Below are 19,984 nucleotides of genomic sequence, written 5' to 3'. Positions count from 1 at the left end.
TATGTACAGGAAAAGATGAAAATGGAGAAACTGCATTAAAGGAAGATCTCACCAGATATTCCGAATGACTGACTTACTTAGCATTTAAGAGGATGGAGATGGCTTCCATCACAGTCATGACCAAGTCAGGGGGCTTCGTGAAGACTCTGATTTCAGATATATCCGCTTTATCTAAGGAATCCAGCGCTTTATTGGCGGCGTCTAGGGCAGGGAGCGCTTCCTCAAGGTCTCTCTGGGCATCATCCGCTATCGCTTGAGTCTCTTCGGCTTTCACCTTTGCTATTGCTTCATCTTCTTGCACAACATTTCGGACCTAACCACAGAACCGAGATTGCTTAAGAGGTCTCGTTAAGGCTGAGCATCCTTAAGAGGTCTCGTTAAGGCTGAGCATCCTTAAGCAAAGGAAATCTGAGATCTGCAATGTACAGAGCACCAAAGATCATCAATTCAATATTCAAAATATCAAGCAGAGAATTCCACACTTGACCTCACGTGACAGCGACAGCTGAGTTCAGGCAGCTAAAACGATTGTACCAAGTCACTCCAATATGATGTTTATAAAGTGTAGATAGTCAAGTGGACTTGTACTTAGATTTGAGTCTCTTATTGTGTATTTTCTATTTATGCAGATATCCTGTGGGCCCATATCTATACAAAATATTTACAGGCAGGCTCACTGGCCATGCTTAATTTCCAAGGCGGCTGCAATCCTGCCAAACAAGACAGCCACCTAACAAAGGCCAGGATGTATGGCTCCTTCTCCTTTGTTAAAAATGTAGATCGCCTGGGGAGAAGTGTTGTATCCAAAGGGGGTGACTTAAGTTGCAGGTGTTCAGCTAGCCCTGCGTCCCCCGGAAAGAGAATATTAACGAGTATCCACCTTGGTTTACTGGGGGGGGGGTGAGGGATAAAAGATGTTTGGTATAATAAACGCGGGTAGATCTTCAGGAATGGAGGAAGCCTGAGATGCCCTTCTGTGATGACTGGGTGAACTGTGTCGCGTTATTTCTCGCACCTCCGTACTGGTCCGGTTTAGGGAAAATAGTTTCTGTGTTGGGGCTATGGGCCCTGACACTATCCCAAAAGCTAGAAAAATCCAAAAGGTTTCCTGTGCTAAGGATTTCCGATAAGAGACACCTGACTTGTGTTTGAAGAGCCAGGATAATGATCTGTATTTGTCCTTTGTGCTGGACCAATGGTGAGAGGGAGATATATTTCATCCATCTTGTATCTTATAACATTAATTGGCAGAGGCAGAGGAACTCTTTTATAATTTCAGATACTGCTTCTCTCATGACTCTTTCAGTTCTAGTCACTGAGAGTACCAATTTGATAGTAAAGAACCATTCTGATTTGGTCAAGTGAAATACATTTACAACTTAAAACATTACCAAATTTCTGGAAAAATAGCATTACCGATTCTAGTATCTATTTTAATGACACATATAATAAAATGATCTGATCACTTATTGTGGATCAATCTTGATTGCCAATGTGACAGAATTTACACACAACTCTGGGCACATCTCTAGGGTTGTTTCTAAAAAGGTTTCACTGAGCAGGGAAGACGACCCTGGATGTATGGCTTCATTCTATGGGCTTTGGCAGGCTGGGGTCCTAGAATAAAAACGAGAAAGCAGACTGAACCTCAGTGTCCACCTATGTCTGCTTCCTGATTGTGGATACACTGTGACCAACTGCCCCACACTCCTGAAGCCATGGTGGACTGTACTCCCTCACACTGTTAGCTCAACAAACCATACACTTAAGTTGCTTCCTGTCAGATAGTTGGTCATAGCAATGAGAAAAATGATACACTTTTCCTATGCAGCTCTTGAGGTGGCAGCTTAAGCTTTTTTACCCATACGACCATTCCCATAACCCCAATACCTGATCAGCATTTTCTTGATCCACCACCAGTTTTTCCATCAGGGCTTCAACGTCTTGTGATTTCTGTAGTAGCACAGGTTCTAAGGCCGAAAGGTCTAGTTTCATTTTATCCACTAATATGTTTGTTTCTAATAGCTTGGTGAGACCATTCTTCACACGATCTCGTGCCTAAATGACAAAGATTTCACAACAGTGTTACAAGTTGTAGATTGCTGTCATTCATTATTTATACATTAAATTTTATACTAAAGAATCCCCACACTATTGTGTAACACTTCAAGTTGTGAACCCATGACAAGTAAGAAACCTACAGTTCCTAGGCAGCACAAGGCTAGGAAATGGCCGCACCGGTGACCATGTGCTTGGATCCAACCCTCTGCCTACAGCAGTGGGATGTCTCTGACCCATTCAGCTTACTGAGGAAAAGGGAGCAAAGTCTCTTATTTTTATTCTTCATGGTAGCATGTTGAATGTTAGAGATAAGTTCAAACAGGAACTCCTGGAGGCCTTTACTCTGGGAGTTTGTTCTCTTAGAGTGGGTCAAGAGCATCGAGGGCCTAGGGAGACAGAGTCTTGAGAACTGGACTCTGATCATTGCCTCTATTTCCAGGGGTGAGAACCGTTATCTGGGATCACAGATGTGGCACACAGTACAGGAGACTCTCTGGAAGAAAGGGGAGGTGCTGGCTTGAAGGTGCATTCCAAAGATCATTGGGAATGGACAGAAGTCAAGGTGACTGTTGGGCTGGTTAAAGTCATGCAATCTGCAAGACTAGGGCCCCTGAAAAGGGTTTTAAATACCTAAGTAGCAAAGGCATCCACTTGCTGAGTCTAAAATGTTTGGATTTTGGACCATGTTATTGGCTGCCTGTGGAAGGCGATGGCAGCCGCTATTTCTGGGCACCTTACATGTCAGGCCCTAGTTTAAGTCCCTCGTGAACATTGTGCCTTATGTATTTCTTCTTTTTTCCTTCTGCAGTGTTATTTAAATTTCATAGCAATCCAAGTAGGAGCTGCAAGTATTTCTAAGTTTGTTTTCTAAGTTAAAAAAAAATTCTGTGTTACTTTTTGCTTTTATGAGATCTTATGTAGCCTAGGCTAACCTCAAACCTGCTATGGAGCTGAGGACAGCGTTAGACTTCTGGTCCTCCTGCTCCGTTGCTCGTGTGCTGGGATTATAGGCACGTGGATTGCTCCAAGTTTAGGGTTATCTTCTAATCAAGTGCATAGACCTTTCGGAGCAGGCTCAAGATCGTTATGTAAGAGGTAGAGTTCAGGTGGCATGGAGAGCACGTGACAGAAAGTCCTTGGTCTTGGTGTTGACCATCAGCACATGTTAGCTCATTCAAGACTCATCAGAAAGCTCACTTCCATGGTAAACCCCACAGAGATGGTGCGATCTCTGCTCAACTTCTGTGCTATTGTGTTGTCTTTATTCTATTTAGCCAGCAACTCATATATGTGAAAGAAGGAAGACAAAAAATATTCAGGAAGGGGGAAGCCTGTAGTGATGAGGCAAGCAGGCCCGCTTTTCGTCCTGCCCAGCCCCCCCATGGCTAGCTTTACACCCGAAATAACAACACACAAATTGAAGGAGTGGAAGGAGCTCCCGCAGCAGAAGCCCTTGCACCAACACAAGAAGACTCTTTCTTTGTGTCATTACAGGTTGTAAAGAGTATGGTTTGGTTTGAAGATGGCTCTGAAGATAGAGGGGGATGTAACTCGGTGGTAGAGCAATTGCTTAACATTTGGAGTAAGACATAGATGTTTTAGTCACCACCCTGCAAAGATTTGGCTTTAAGACAAAAGACAAATTGTTTTCATGAACATGACTGAACATACTGAAACTAACTGCTTCCTTTTCTCAGTGAGCATGGTCAGGTAGAGGTTGATGAGCTCCAGGTAGGAGGTGGGCGTGGTGTAGTAGCGCCTGCGCAGTTCACTATAGTAGCGGTCCGCCATCTGGGAGACACTCAGGTGCACGTTCACACACATGAGGGAAAGCTTTTCTTTTAGATCTTCACTTCCAGTGTCGACAGCTGAGAAAAACGTCTTTGATACAGACAGAAGTGCTTCTTTGGGCCACTGTAAATAAAGAGGGCATTAGAGAAAAACTCTGTCGGTCATATTTACAACACGTCATTCGACAATGAGGAAACTGTATTTCTCTGGGACTTCTTGTCTAGTCCTGCCTTTCAGCTAGTCTACTCCTGCTCCTGCCGTTGGGGATCCATGATCCCAAACTTATTACCAGGGACTCAAGTCTGCATTTGCTGACCAGTTTGCCCCCAGAACGGCATCAAGAACATAGAAATTGCTGATAAACATTGGCCTGGTTAGATGAAGGAATGGCTGGTTATCTTTGGAATTCCATGCACGGAATGATATAGTTTACAAGGCTTTTCGTCTTCGTTGTAATACATGGTTGTGGGGTTGGGTCTGTCAGTGTCATCACTGCCCTGCATAGACCCCAACTCCTTCCCACCTCTCTCATTTCAAGTTCCCCCGACCCTTAGTCAAATGTGACCCTTAGTTATTCTGTGCGACTGTTGGGCAGCTGAGTATAATTGGAGAGGAACCCTCATTCTCCCTCACACTCCATGATGGTTGTTTATATTTTGAGCCATGGTTTTTCACTCTGCAGCGCAGGCTGGCCTCGAAGGAAACACAATACTATTTTTACCCTCCTTAGCGCTGGAATGATGGCACCATTCCATCACTTGGCTTGCTTTGCTTTCAGTTCCTGACAACTAGCCCGAGTGAGGCACAGACATGCCTCTGCCTTTCCTAACGCATTGGCTTTGTAGTCCTGGGCTTTGGGTACCATTTCCTAGACTTACCCTGTCCTTTGTGGTACTTTCAGTTGATTATTTGCTTCCCACGTGAATGAAAAGACCAGAAGCAAATAATAAGTCAGTGAGCTCTTACCCTGCCCCTGCCCCAATATCTCCCCACCTGCACTGTGCCTCTCACCCCTCCCCCTTGCCACCCAGGGCACAGCTTCTTCAGTGACAACCACACCCTGTGCTTCACTACCCTTCAGTGAGGGTTAGGGTTGTATCAGTGTATTTCTCTTCCTGGATCACAAAGTTTAAAGCTGCCATTCAAAAGCACTTCTTTCTGGGTCAGCAAGTTGGATCAGCAGGTAAAGGCAGCTGTTGCCCAGCCTGCCCACTTGAGCTTGACCCCTGGGCCCACATGGAGGAAGGAGATTGACTCCCGCAAGATGACATCTGGCCTCCATATTGTATGCACCCTGCCCCTACATAAATAAGTAATAAGAAATTTAAAGATAGGACCTTCTGGGGGCTGGAGAGATGGCTCAGGGGTTAAGGGCATTGCCTGCTCTTCCAAAGGTCCTGAGTTCAATTCCCTGCAACCACATGGTGGCTCACAACCATCTGTAATGAGATCTGGTGCCCTCTTCTGATCTGAAGGCATACACACAGACAGAATATTGTATACATAATAAATAAATAAATATTTTAAAAAAGAGATAGGACCTTCTTAGCCTCTTTGTACCCTTCTAGCCCTTACTCAGGTCTTTCTGTCTCCTTGGGGAAAATGCCTTGAGGTTGTTCCTTGCACTACTGTCTCTGCTACCCTCTTTCATTGAGATTCATTGATTTTTATTTTAAGTGTGTTGGTATTTTGCCTGCAGGTACATCTGTGCACTACACTGTGCAGTGTCCTTGGAGGTCAGAAGAGGTAGTTAGATCTTCTGGACCTAAGCAATCTTTAGCAGCCGTGCTGGGTGCTGGGAAGCGGACCTGGGTCATAGAGAAGAACAATCGGTGCTCTTAGCTGCTGAGCCGCCTCTCCCACTCTGCCTCCTCTCTTTTCAGTTCTCTCCCCGACCGTGCCCTGAAATGGCTCTTGTTGGGACCACGATGACTTCTGTGTCAGTGGCCTCTTCTTCCTCTACAAACGGTTTTCTCTTTCTTCATTATCATCACCATACTCTTATGACTGAGGAACTTCCTAGCAGCCTTTAGAACAAACACGAGCGTCCTAAGCTGTGCTCAGACAGTGTTGTAGCCCCAAACAAGCAAATCTGGCTTCTCAGAGAGGTGTCCTGGGTGTCACCAACCTGGACAAACCAGTCGATGGTGCAGCAGTTCACCAGGGATGGAAACATTCGGCACCGGGACCTGAAGGCCTCGCCAACTGGGCTCATGCAGAGAACAACGTGCAGCTTCTGCCGCACTCTGCTGATGAAATATTGAAACACCTGGTAGCAAAGATCAGTTTTCAGTTTAAAACAAGGAAGGAACAGCAAGGGAAACAAGTGAGGCTATTATTATCAAATACAGTTAGCTTGGGTAAATGAATTGCCAATTTCTACACTCAGTGTGGTCAACAAAATCTAGACTCACCTGAAGGATGCCTGTGAGGGGTTATCTTGGTCATATTACTTGATGTGGGAAGACCCATCTTAATTCTGAGAGGGAGCTCTTCCTAGGCAGGGGATCCTGGTCTTTATAAAGTAGAGAAAGGAGCTGGCCTCTAACACGCACATTCATTACTCTGCTTTCCAATGTGGATGTGATGTGTCCACTTGCTTCAGGCTCTTGGTACCATGTCTTCCCTGCCATGATGGGCTCTATCTACCCTGATGAGCTGTACCCCTGATGGGCTGTACCCTGACGGGCTGTACCCCTGATGAGTTGTACCCCTGATGGGCTGTACCCTGACGGGCTGTACCCCTGATGAGTTGTACCCCTGATGGGCTGTACCCCTGATGAGTTGTACCCCTGATGGACTGTACCCCTGATGGGCTGTACCCCTGATGGGCTGTACCCTGATGGGCTGTACCCCAATGGGCTGTACCCCGATGAGCTGGTCTCATGGTGGACTGTAACCCTGATGGACTGTACCCTGATGGGCTGTACTCATTGTGGACTGTACCCCTAATGGGATGTACCCCTGAGCTGGAATAAACTCATCTTTAAGTTATCTTTGTTAGGTATTTTTTAAGAAATCATAGCAACAAGAAAGTAGTGAAGACACCCATGCAGTCTGGAAATATTAAAATGGCAGCTTGAGGCAGATCTGGTGGTGGTACAGTCCTGTAATCACAGCTACACGGGAGGCTGAGGCAGGAGGATTGCAAGTTCAAGGCCAGCCTGAACTACAGTGTAAGTCCAAGGTCACACTGGGAAATTTAGTGAGACTTTGTCTCAAATAATAAAAATAGAGTACTGGAGTCCAGTGATAGATGACTTATCTATTGTGCGAAACCCCGGGTCAATGCCTGGAATTCCAAAGAAAGGAAAGACATTCTGCAGTTGCCATTGCAACCTGAGCACTGTATATGACTTCGAAGAGACCTCTTGAATGACGCAGGGAGGGAGCGTCCTAGGTTTTGCTTTATTTAGGACAGAGAGCAGCGAGGAGTGAGGGGTAGGGGACTGACATTTCCTTTTGCAGTTGTAGACTGAAAGAAGTGGCGTGGGTCCGGAGAGATTAGTTTTGAATATTTCTCCTTATTTTGGGTGCTTCCTGCCATGGAGGGGGACACACTGCTTTGTGGCTGGCACCTGATAACAGGGACACAGTGGTTGGCTGTCAGCTTCCTGCTTTAACAGGAAAGGTATAGTAGAGGCCTAGGTTCCCATGGCTGTTAATGCCACAATGTATGTGATGGTTTTAATCATCAACTTGACACAACCTAGAATAACCTGGAAAAAATCCTCAGTGAGGGATTATCCACTTCAGGCTGGGCTGTGGGCATGTTCATGGACCTAGGAATACTCAACCCACTGTGGGAGGCACCATGCTATGGACTGGGTACTGAATTGTGTGGGAGGGAAGAATAGACACCTACAGGCAGCAGGGTTGTTTTTGTTTTCTGTCTGCTTTTGACTGTGATGTAAGATGACCTGCTTCAAGTACCTGCCTTACTTTTCTGCTATTGGGGACTGTGATCTGGAATCACAAGCCAAACAAGTCCTTTTTTCCCCCACACTGCTTCTGTCAGATCATTTCCACAGAACAGGAACAGAACGAGGACAGTGTGCATTGTATGTTCATTCCCAGGGTCAGGCTGCTTTTCTTTCTCTATCCTCCTGAGACTCCCCCTTCCCTGATGAATCCCCTCTGACTTATGGTAGCCACAGTAGACTTGCTGATTGTACTTATCATCTCTGACCCAGGGCATTCTCAAGGGGACAAAGCCACTATTCAGGCATAATGGCCTCAAAGTGGAAGGAGGTGCAGAGAGAAGGGAGGGGCGGGGAGTGTGAAATCACAGCACTGGAGAAAGGAAGGTGGTGCAGCTATACTGTTCCAGAGAGAGAAAGCACATTTCCGTTTTCCTTGTGCAGAACCTTGCTGCCAGGTTAGACTGCTAGACTTGAGTCTGCAGCCTCCCTTGGGCTAGACACTGCGGGTGCACCTAACAAGTAGAGGCTCAAAGAAGAACAAAGGCGGCTGGCTATGACTTTAATCTCTGTGGGGGAACAGGCTTTCTGATTTGTTCTACTTTGTGTTTCCATGGACACATGGAAAATAAAATACATAGAATACAGGGAAAACCATATAAAAATCTACCCATGGACTCCTTCTAGGTGAACTGTGGCTGCTGAGCTAAGGTAATCTCTGCTTAGAAAGTCCTAGAACTACTCGGGAGTGGTACCTCATCTCTGTTCCCCTCGGAAATTCCAACTTCCTTTGCTTTGGGCCGGGTGGCTGCTAAAACCTGCTCCAGCTCATCCTTTTCGAACAAATTGGGCACTTCACCCGAATTTAGGATGTTATTTATGTCTTCAAGGAACTCCTCCACGACGATCTGCAGGGAGAGCAGAGGGCCATGGTACGTCCGTCACACTGCAGTCACCACAGGAAGTTATCACGGTACGTCCATCACACTGCAGTCATCACAGGAAGTTATCACGGTACGTCCGTCACCCTGCAGTCACCACAGGAAGTTATCGGACCACGGTACGTCCGTCACACTGCAGTCACCATAGGAAGCTATCGGACACTCATTCCAAAACTTACAAGCACCAGTTCCACCTTTAAAAGACACTTAAACTGTAGCTAGCATCCTAAGTCCTAACGCAGTGATTCTATTGAGTTTCCATCTTTCTCTCTCGTTTGGCCCCCTGAAGAGCATTTGTGCCCGCTCTGGGTTCCCTGCCCCTGCTGCGATAAACACTCTGTACCACGAGGGGCGTTGGAAGGACAGTGCCAGGTTGCGGGTCAAAGCAGGAACTCAAAGCCGCTAGTAACGTAGCATCCATAGCCCGTGGCAGAGAGAAACGGACCTTTATGGCTTGTTTGCTCACGCTCAGCAGCGTCTTCACTCCCTTCTACTGTTGGGACCCCCTGCCCAAGGGCAATGTGCTGCCCACAGTGGGCTGGGTCTTCCCACGTCAGTTACCAATCAAGACAGTCCCTCACAGACATGCTCACAGGACAATCTGAAACTCTTACTCAGATGATTCTAAATTGTGCCAATTTGACAGTTAAAAATATCTAGCACCATATCTTACCAATCAAAGTCACACATATAAGTACCTTATATTCTACTCCGTTCAGTTATTTTTTACTGGAAAAATTAAGTCACAACTCTGTATAGTATCATCTTAACCACAAATATGGGAGCACAACACACCATGGAGACAACATTCTTTGCATTTCCATGGGCAGAAATGGTTGACAAAATTTAGTTTATATTATGAGTTCATTTTTAGGCCTAGCTTTGCTCCTCAGCTGGGAGTAAATTATTTTCATGGATCAAATTCCCAGGAGAGAGATAAGCAGGTAAAGTGAATTAATATCAACTGTTTCTAATTTAGGCTAAATATGACTTTAGTAATGTTTAAGATTTCCTTTTGTTAATTTGAGTTTTATAAGTACTTCCTTTTTAAAAAAACATTTATTTATTTATTTATTTATTTATTTATTATGTATACAATATTCTGTCTGTGTGTCTGCCTACAGGCCAGAAGAGGGCACCAGACCCCATTACAGATGGTTGTGAGCCACCATGTGGTTGCTGGGAATTGAACTCAGGACCTTTGGAAGAGCAGGCAGTGCTCTTAACCTCTGAGCCATCTCTCCAGTCCCAATAAGTACTTCCTTTTGGAGAATTTAATTGGTATACTTTTGCTCTTTAAGCAAGAGCAAAGGTAGCCACATTGATTTCTCTTAGGGAGGATTACCACAAGACATCATCTTCTGGGCACGATGTGGCTTTGCACCCATCATATGGATAGGGAAGGGCACTCAAAGCCTTTCGTCTTGCTAAGAACCCTCTGATCTCTGATGACTGGGGAGACTGGGTGAGTCTGTTTTTCTCCCGAAAGGACAACCCCTAGTAGGCTGCCCATGCTTCCGTAGATGGCTGTACACCCATGCACACACGAGTGGAACTAATGAACTTAGTGGGTTTTAAAAGAAAAAAAAAAGAGGACATGAAGTTGGGCAGGGCAACGGTCCTCTGTACTTTACCCGTCCTCAGAACACAGTGGATTGTCACTACCCCAAGTGTTCACAGGGGGTTGTAACCCTATGTGCTCACTGTTTGAATATGTACCTGGGTATCTGTGAAAAGGAAAACCATATTTTTGTCTTCCACACCAGCCATCTTGTACAACTTCCTTAGGTCTTCATGGAAACTGTCATAATTATACCCTCGGCTAAGTTCAATCTGCAGGCACTTGTAACCACATATGTGAGCTGCGAGTCTTGTGAGGGACTGCTTTCCTGTGCCTCCTACCCCGACCAGCAGGGCGTTGCCTCTTTCCTGGCGGATCATCCGTGCAATCCTGCAGGAGGCAAAGCAGAGGAAGATTGAGCTCAGGTTCACAGACATGACTTCTGCAATACAGCTCATACATAGGCAAAACCCAAGTCTCCACCTAGAAGGACAAGCATGCATAAAAATCACGGAATCTAGTAAAAGGCCCTGTGGTTCTGAAGAGTTCTGAAGACTGTCAACAGGACCAGTCACTGTATAGACCAACAACATTTTAGAAAGTTGTTGTGGTTTGAATAAGAATGGCTGCCATGGGCTCATATATTTGAATGTCGGTGTCCAGTTGGTGAGGCTGTTGGGGTGGGGTGGGGGGGATAGGAGGCGTGGCCCTATTGGAGGAGGTGTGTCATTGGGCTCAGGATTTGTGGTTTCAAAGTTCCATGTCATTTCCAGTTATCCCTACCCTGTCAAGTCTGTAGCTCAGAGACAACCTCTCAGCCACTGCTCCAGGGCCAGGCCTGCCTGCTCCCATTCCCCCTGCCATGATGCTTATGGATTCTAACCCGCACTAAACACTTTTCTAAGTTTCCGCGCTCGTGGTGTCTCTTCACAGCAATCCAACAGGAAATAACACACTTGTTGATTCACTTCGGTGAAGATTTAACACAGCGCACTGGTCATGCTACTAGACCGGACCACCAAGAAGGAGAACACAGAACCTGAGTTCCGGACAAAAAATGGAGAGATACAGATACATGAGACCGCTAAATTGAGAAGTAGGTTAGCAGAAGCTGAATATATCACATAGGACATCATGGGAAATGCAGCAGGCGAGGCAGAAGAATGCTCAAAGAATGCTCAGAATGAGTGTGTGTGTGTGTGTGTGTATGTGTGTGTGTGTATGAGAGAGAGAAAGAGACAGACAGACAGATGGGGGGGAAGGAAAGAGAGAGAGAGAGAGAGAGAGAGAGAGAGAGAGAGAGAGAGAACTATGGAAAGGATGAGGAAGAACACAGAAGCAAAGGAGGATAAACCAAGGACAGAAAATAGAATTTTAGAGGCCACATGACAGCAGTTACAGAAGGAGGAATAAGAAAGACTGGACTTGTCGTCTGTGGGCTAAAGAGATAGCTCAGTGGTTTAAGGGCAGTTCCTGCCAAGCCTGAAGACCTGGGTTCAGTTCCCAGGACCCACATGGTAGAAGGAAAGAATTGACTCTTGTAAGTTGTCCTCTGGCACACACACACACACACACACACACACACACACACACACACGTACACACACACACCACACCATACACACCACACCACACACCACAGACCACACACACACACACACCACACACACACACACGTACACACACACTACACCACACACACACACACGTACACACACACTACACCACACACACACACACGTACACACACACCACACTACACACACACACAAATATTTAAGGGCTGGAATCACAATCTGTACTACCACTTCTATCTCTGAGTTCTATATTTTTGACATCACTTTAGATGTGAGCATCTAAAGCAGGAATAATAGATTTTCTCATAAATCTACATGGGCTGGCCACACAATTCTAAGGTGTCATTTTATGAGGAAATGGGAAAGAATGAGGGGTGGGGGAGTGTCACGTTGCGACTCAGAAACAATCTGCAAACCTATGCTAAGTGAGTCTGAAGATAAACAGAAGAAAGAAGAAGGTGGCAGGCAGGATGTGTAAGAGTAAGCACTGCCCATGGAGTTCATGACTGAATACTGATGATCACATGACCACCCTGGGGTGTGATGCAATCAACAAATTCTTAAAGCAAAATAGAAAACGTAAAAGTAATTTCTTTCAAAAAATTATTGTCAGTGTTTTAAGTGGGGTGTATCTACAGAAATGAAAATTGTTCAGCTCCAGTCTGTGGCTACGCTGGCTAAAGGGTAGATGGGAACCAAGCAGTGTCTTAATCACATCGTAATGCACGCTGTGGCAAACATGGCTTCTTGAGCTCGAGTTGAAGAGAAGAGTGCAGGATACATGAAAGTCTTTATTTGCTCTTATTTATGTGAAAAAATTCTTGGGATTTAATTGTCCGTCTGCACAAGGGCCAACCCTAAACTGTGGTTGACAGGAGTGTAAACCCTCAGAGCTGTTACATTTTTGCTGTAGTTGCAGATCAAGGGAGATCCCACTCACACTAATAGTTTCGAGCCCATTTTTGCAAAAATATGTCACCAAATATGGGCACCACTTTAAATAGCAATATCAGAGATTTATGGAGCTAAGTGTACTACTGAAGGCTGGAAATTCTCTTCTAATGAGCAACACAAAAGGTCCAGGATAACTTTCCAGAGGAGAGGGATTTGAGACAAATCTTAAAATAATAGCCCAGGGTAGCCTCAAATTTGTAGCAATCTTGCCTCATTTTCCCATTTGCTGGAATTACAAGCACTGTACTCCTGGCATAATCCTGGATAACAGTGCCCAGTGTGGATAAAGTGAAGAGAAGCAGGGGGCTGCTTTTAAAACATGGAGCTTTTATGAAAAACTGGGCCCATTCTGGTTTGGGAGACCTGTAGTGGAGTTAAAGGCAAAGTTTGAATATGATTCCCAAGCTGTCATTCATTAGACCGAATGATTTAGGAAAGTATACCTAGTTTTTCCATGACTTAGTCCAAGAGCTGGACTATACAATATCACTTCTAGTCCAATTTGTCCTTTCATCCCATCAAGGACTAAAGCTCTGTTCTCTCTCTCTCTCTCTCTCTCTCTCTCTCTCTCTCTCTCTCTCTCTCTCTCTCTCTCTCTCTGGTTTTTCTGAGGAGACAGGGTTTCTCTGTAGAGTTTTGGTGCCTGTCCTTCTTTTCTGGAACTAGCTTTTGTAGACTTGGCTGGCCTTGAACTTACAGAGATCCACCTGCCTCTGCCCCCCGCCCCCGAGTGCTGGGATTAAAGGTGTGTGCTACCACCTCCTGGATCTGTTCTCTTCTTATCTGCCTGGATGTGCCTGTGTGGCTGGTTTGACTTAAATAATGGGTATAGTAGAATAAGTATGACTCCCAAAGCTAAGTTATAGAGCTATCTGCCTTTCCTTCTGCTCTTGCTGTTGGAGTCAGGGCCATCATTTAGGGAAGGCCAGACATCTCAGTGCTGCCACGGAGGGGCATGTGGGGAGAGCATTTGAGGGCAGGTGTTCCAGGCACTCCAGGTACTGTTTGATGAAACTACAAGAGATACCCTGAGAGGCCTGGAGCCATGAGAGACAATGGTGAAATAGAGCCAGTGGGAGTAGCATGTCTAGAAAGTCAAGTGGGACATTCTCTGATCATTATTTGCAGAGACATTGTGATACTGATTCGAGAGGGGTCTGTGACAATTAAATATGGTGCCATGTAAGTGGATAGGAGTCACACCTCCAAGTAGGTGGATCTGTCATCAGGTTTCAATGCTAAAATCTTGATCTTTCTATGTAGGTGCACATATAATTAGCCTAAAGTATCTTTTAAATCACTTTAGATACTATTTATAAGAAGACAAGAATAAAAACCAATAAAATTGATTAATATTTTGCAATAGTAAGAGCTACAGAAATGGCTTAGTGGTTAAGAGCACTTGCTGCTTTTGCAGAAGATTCAGGCTTGGTTCCCAGCACTCTCAAAGTGGGTTACAGCCATCTGCAAATCCAGTTCCAGGAGTGCAATGCCCTCTTTTCACCACCAAGGGTATCACAAACATGGTACACATGCACATGTGTAGATAACACACCCCTATACATAAATAAATCTAATACCTCCTTAGCAATAATAACCTGTGGGATTCCCCAGAAAATTCATGTGGCATGCATTTAAGGCATATCGAAATATATTTTGGGGCTAAAGAGATGGCTCAGTGATTAAGAGCATGTACTGCTTGCTCTTCCGGAGGGCCTGGGTTTCGTTTCCAGCACCCACATCAGGCAGTTCACAACTGTTTGAAGCTCCAATCCCAGGGATCCAACATCCTTTTCTGGCCACCTCAGGCACCACACACACACACACACACACACACATGCACGCACGCACACGCACACGCACATACACACAACCACACACACACAGATAAATAAAAATATTTGAAAAACATTATAAAAATCTTGTTTGAAAAACATAATAAAATATCTTTTAGTCCACTTTGAGTATTTCTTCAAGACTTTAACTCATCTGCTAAAGCATCTAAAATCCTATCCTTTAATAAAAACCAAATCAGGTCAATGTATAACTGGGGGCCTTGCAGCCTGTACCTTGACACGTGCTCTATGGCATCCTGGAAGAACACCAGCTTTACTTCCTTAGGGTTTGTGAGGTTATAGTCATCGAGATAGTCCTGCAGGACATTTCCGATTTTCTCCATGTCAGTCAAATCATCGTAGATGCGGTCAGACTTATCTGCTCCAAACTGTAATGCATTTTATGGGAACACACTGAGCTGGATTAACTACCTTACACAGGCATATGTCACACATAATCTGGAAAATTCATTTCACTTCCCCCTTTCACGTGGTAGGTTGCAATGCCAAGGATTTTTGCAATAAGGAGTTTGGAATCGTCTTAATTTTCTTTGTGCAGTCCAGTGCTTTGGTTCACACTTCACTCTTGGTTGCTGACATTCAAAAGGGAACTGAAAATATGTGTGGCAGATTGCTATCTCTATGAAGGATCATTTCTGGACTATATGTAGTTTTTGTGTTGCTGTTTGTTTTTTTGACTACAGTGGTCACCTAGAACTACATAATGTTGAGAATAAAAGCCAGGTGTAAATGAAAAGGAATCAAGTTCTTCGGACCAACTGAGAATGATCTTTTTGTGCTGTAGCACTTTCTGGGAAGCACATAATAAACTCTACCTGGGCAAAGTTAAGAGAGTTCTGCTCACACCAGGGGCTCACACACAGTAGGCAAATGGTCCACTGCTTTGTCATGCCTTCAGCTCAGGTCTGGTTCATCTATTTTACTTTGATCTCTCATATCACATGAGTGCATATTCTATTGTGGGGGTCAGAGGACAGCCACGGATAGTATCTCTCACTAGAAGCCTTCCATTTTTTTTGTCTTATTTGCTTGGAACTTTGCAAAATAGGTCAGGCTAGTTGACCTGTGGTTTCCAAGGATCCCCATCTCTTTCTCTCATCTTGCTATTGCTAGGATTATAAGTGTATACTTTGCGCCTGGATTTTTACATGGAAGTCTGGGGATCCAAACTCATGTCTTCATGCAGACACTTTACCGACTCAGCCATCTCCCCAGGCCTGGCTTTATTCTTTCATTTGATAATGCTACCATTAAAAAGCAAAGCAATTGTAATTTGTGAAAATAAACTTTTGAGTTTTATTTATTTTGATTTACTTGGTTGTGTTTAAGCTAGTCTTTCTTTTCTTTTAAAAATGTTGGTAATTTCAAACATGCATACAATATATTCAGATCAGATCCATCTTCCCCTCAACTCCTCTAAAATGTCTCTCTAATCCACCCTCCTAATTCATGTTGTCTTTTGTTTTTAAAAGAATTAATTGTTTGGTTGCGTTTTATAACCCTGAGTTCAGTAAGTACTGTCTGTATGTGCATGGATGTAGGCCTGCCCACTGGAGCATGGGCAACTAACCTATTTGGGCCACATCCCTGAAGACAATGGATTCCCCCTTCTCCAGCAGCCACCAGTTACTAATAGCACCTCAGCTAGTGTGGACACCCACGGGGAATATTGACTCCTTTAACTTTGTACAGGATTTACATAGGCTGCCGGACCTTAATTTTTAATGATAACTTTAAATAGGTATACTTTTCACAAATAAATTATCCTTTCTTCCTGTCAGGTGGTAATATCCATCTGGAGTGTAGCCTTGCATACAGATTATAGAAGGACCAGCTTATTTATTATTAAATTATTAGCTTTGATTGGCTGCTCTGTGTGTGAGGTTGAGACTTCTGTAAACAAAAAGGGGGGGTTGGCCTTGAGACATCAAGAATGTGTTCCCAAGTAAGAGTCAGTTTTGTGGAAGCAGATGGTGGTTTGCTATGTAGGTGGCATGGAGTTGGGTAGAGAAGGGGATTTGTTCTAGGAAGGTTCAGAGGGTAAAATTAGGTCCATGTGTTGACATTTGAGGAGGATGGAAGAGAAGTATACATGATATAAAAAGTAGTTAAGTATAAGAATACTACTAGTTAGAGCTTCTTGAAATGAAGGGGGCAGCCCCTTTGCCTAGTGAGGAGTGCTGGAAGCCTTTCATCAGGGGTTGCACAGCCATGTGGACTATTGGATCCTGGGCCTACAGAAGGGCGTGGAACCCCTTTGCCTCCTTTTAATGGTGCTGGCTTGAGCTATCACCAAATGAATGTAACTTTCGCTGCAAAAGGGCAGAAAGTAAACATTTTTGGTGTTGCAGGTCACCCCGGCTTTGCCTCCGCTGCTGTACTCGGCTATCACTGGGCAAAGGTGGCCGTACAGATGCACACGAAAGAGTGAGTGCAGCGGTATTTAGCTAGACCGTGTTTACAAAAGCGAGGTAGCAGGCAGATTCGGCTCCTGGGCCTGGAGTTTGTCCACACTCGGCTTAGATGTTTAATCTTCACAAACACAAAATCCTTGTGCACATGAACTGGACTTGGAAAACAGCAAATGCTCTCAAGCCTTTGAGCTGAGCTAGGCAGCAGCTACTCACCTTAATGAAATCACCAAAGATGATAGGCCTGCTTAAAAAATATTCCAGGTCAATCGCTATTCCAAAGTGCTTGTCTGTTAAAACACAAAAGCAACTTTACTATGGGAATCAGCTTGAATGTAGCATTTTAATAAGATTGGCAGAATAATATCTGCAGTTGTTAGGAAAACTGAAAGAGAGCGATGCCAACAACATGCTATTTCAGTTGGTTGGAAAATTCCTCAGATTTAAGATTATTTAGCAAGTATTTAAAAACTTTTAAATAGTGAATATTGAAGACTTATTGAAGGATCATTTTAGAATTACAGTCATTTCTTTTTATTTTAATCTAATTTTTAAAAATTAAAGGATTTTTTTAGACAGAGTCTCATATTACAGCCAAGGCTGCCTTCAAACTCTTGGCACTCCTCTTGCTGGAGGCTCCTGGGTGCTTGGATTATGGAAATGAGATATTACACCCAGATACAAATGTTTTTTAGTTATCACATAAAACAATGGGTTTCATTACACCACTTTGATACATACAGTCCATTGTTTTTGTTTGTATTGTTCCTTCTTCTTCCCCCTTTTCTTCTAGTCCTTTCCCCCTAACTAATCCTATCTGTGCTCATGACATATTTATGTGACATACGTATCACATGGATCTGCTTATAACAACATAGTTACATCTAGAGTCCCCACAATAGAAGACATGGTATTTATCTCTCTGCTCATCCACAACCCTCTCTTGTTCCCGCCCACATCATTCCAGACTGCTCCCCCCATACACTTCTTCCTTCTGCTGAAGCTCTCATCAATAGTCTCTGTCTATTCTTTGTGCGAGAGGAAACATTTTATCTTGGCTTATTATTAGGCAACATTCTATTCCTTCACTTTCCTACCTCTACTTCTAATTTCATAGCTGAGTACGACTACCAAACCTTTCTTTATTCTAGTAACTAATTTTCAGAATGTTTAAATATAATTGAGTTATCAAAAGCTTTACTTATGAATGACTAAAACTCAAACTCCTTTCATTTCCCTTATAGAAACCAAATAACTTTCCTGTTTTTTTTAAAAAAATAAAAGAACAGATAAATAAAGATACTTACTGGCCATTTCTGTCAAAATGACATGGAAGTAGTGCTTGTCTTCATTGTTGATCAAACGATCATGGAACACTCTTTGACATTCATGGCAGAACAGTCGGAATATCTGAATTTCTTCTCTTATTGTTCCTGGATCACATTGGAGAATACCTGTGCATTTTTTTTTTAAGAAAAGCAAAAAGGAAAAATTTGCAGTTATGGAACCAGTTATAGCAGTTGAATAAAGTAGGAAACACTTAAATCCAGCTGGGAATGGAAAAAAGTGGTGAGATTTGGGAGATATTTTGAAGGGGAGATTGTTCAAGGCCCATTACTAGAGGAGATAATGGTAGTCCCCTCTAGGGCAGGGATACCCATGGCCAGTGGTGGAGGGATTAAGCAAGAATCTACTTTTTTGTGTGTATGTGAGACAGGGTTTCTCTATGTAGCTCTGGTTGTTCTAGAACACACTTCATAGACCAGAATGGGCTAGAACACACAGAGGTCTGCCTACCTCTGCCTCCCGAGTGCTGGAATTAAAGGCGTGCATCAACACGTCTGGTTAAGAATCTACTTTCAGTCTGCCATGTTTAAGAAGTTCACCTGGGCATGTGAGTGCGGACCCTGGGAAGTGTTGAATGTGGGTGGCACCCACTCAGACAGGAGGCTGAGGTCTGTCGTAGACAATTGACTAAGGAGATTGAGCAAAAAGTGGACAGAGAGCTGGGCTGTGGTGGCGCACGTCTTTAATCCCAGTACTCTGGAGGCAGAGGCAGGCAGATTTCTGTGAGTTCGAGGCTCGCCTGGTCTATAGAGCAAGTTCCAGGACAGGTTCCAAAACTATAGAAAAACACTGTCTTGGGAAAATAAAAAAAGTGGACTGAGGTCAGAACCCAGGGACCACAGTTTTAAGATAGAATAAATGAGCAGCCATCAGTGCGGATGGAGTGACATCAGATAGGGACAGACTAGGGAACACAGGAGAGCTTACACCGTGGACTGCTGGGATTGGGGAGGGGCAGTGTCAAACACTGAGATCTAACCTATGGGAAGTGAAGTTAAGGCCAGGGTTAGGTACAAACTTTGACATGTATTAAAGGTAGAACTGGAGGGATCATGAGGAGAGGCCAATTTTACAGGAGTTTTTCTAGAAAAGGAGAGGAATAGTGCTCCGGGAGAATTAACTTGATCTCATACAAGAGGATACCATAAAACAAAGTGGAAATTATAAGAACCAAATCTCCGATGAGGCAGGTGGAGATGGAGCTTCATACCAGAGGGAGTGTACAGTGATATTTTGTTTGTGTTTTAACAAATAAAGCTTGCCTGGAGATCAGAGAGCAGAGCTAAGCCACTAGAGGCCAGGCGGTTGTGGCTCACAACTTTAATCTCAGTATTTAGGAGTCCCAAATCTTCAATCTCAGAGCTAGGGAGGTGGAGACAGGAATGGGTATGGCTGGGCAGAGAGAGGAATATAAGGCGGGAGGAGACAGTGGCTAAGATGCAGTCAGAGGATGCAGTCAGAGGATGCAGTCTGAGGATGCAGTCTGAGGACAGGGTCGCCCCTTTGGTCTGAGCATTGGTAGAGGTAGAAGGTCTCTCTAGTGCCTGGCTGCACTGCTTCTCTGA

The 19,984-nt window shown here is 44.3% G+C and overlaps 1 protein-coding gene across 1 annotated transcript in view; it reads right to left on the bottom strand.

Moving 5' to 3' along the window:
* Dnah6 (dynein axonemal heavy chain 6) overlaps window positions 1-19,984 on the bottom strand; it is a 205,615-nt gene that overhangs the window by 71,415 nt on the left and 114,216 nt on the right. The window contains exons 43-51 of the mRNA XM_087907121.1: window positions 18,380-18,526; window positions 17,289-17,362; window positions 14,875-15,029; window positions 10,433-10,664; window positions 8,528-8,680; window positions 5,981-6,121; window positions 3,733-3,975; window positions 1,891-2,058; window positions 78-313 (exon numbers count right to left, since the gene is read on the bottom strand). Coding sequence (XP_087763247.1) covers window positions 78-313; window positions 1,891-2,058; window positions 3,733-3,975; window positions 5,981-6,121; window positions 8,528-8,680; window positions 10,433-10,664; window positions 14,875-15,029; window positions 17,289-17,362; window positions 18,380-18,526 — 1,549 coding nt within the window. The remainder of the gene's footprint in view (window positions 1-77; window positions 314-1,890; window positions 2,059-3,732; window positions 3,976-5,980; window positions 6,122-8,527; window positions 8,681-10,432; window positions 10,665-14,874; window positions 15,030-17,288; window positions 17,363-18,379; window positions 18,527-19,984) is intronic.

This window comes from Myodes glareolus, chromosome 6 (genome assembly GCF_982192425.1).
Source record: "Myodes glareolus chromosome 6, mMyoGla1.1, whole genome shotgun sequence".
In the NCBI taxonomy this organism is placed as follows: domain Eukaryota; kingdom Metazoa; phylum Chordata; class Mammalia; order Rodentia; family Cricetidae; genus Myodes; species Myodes glareolus.
This window is presented reverse-complemented; position numbering and strand designations above follow the sequence as displayed.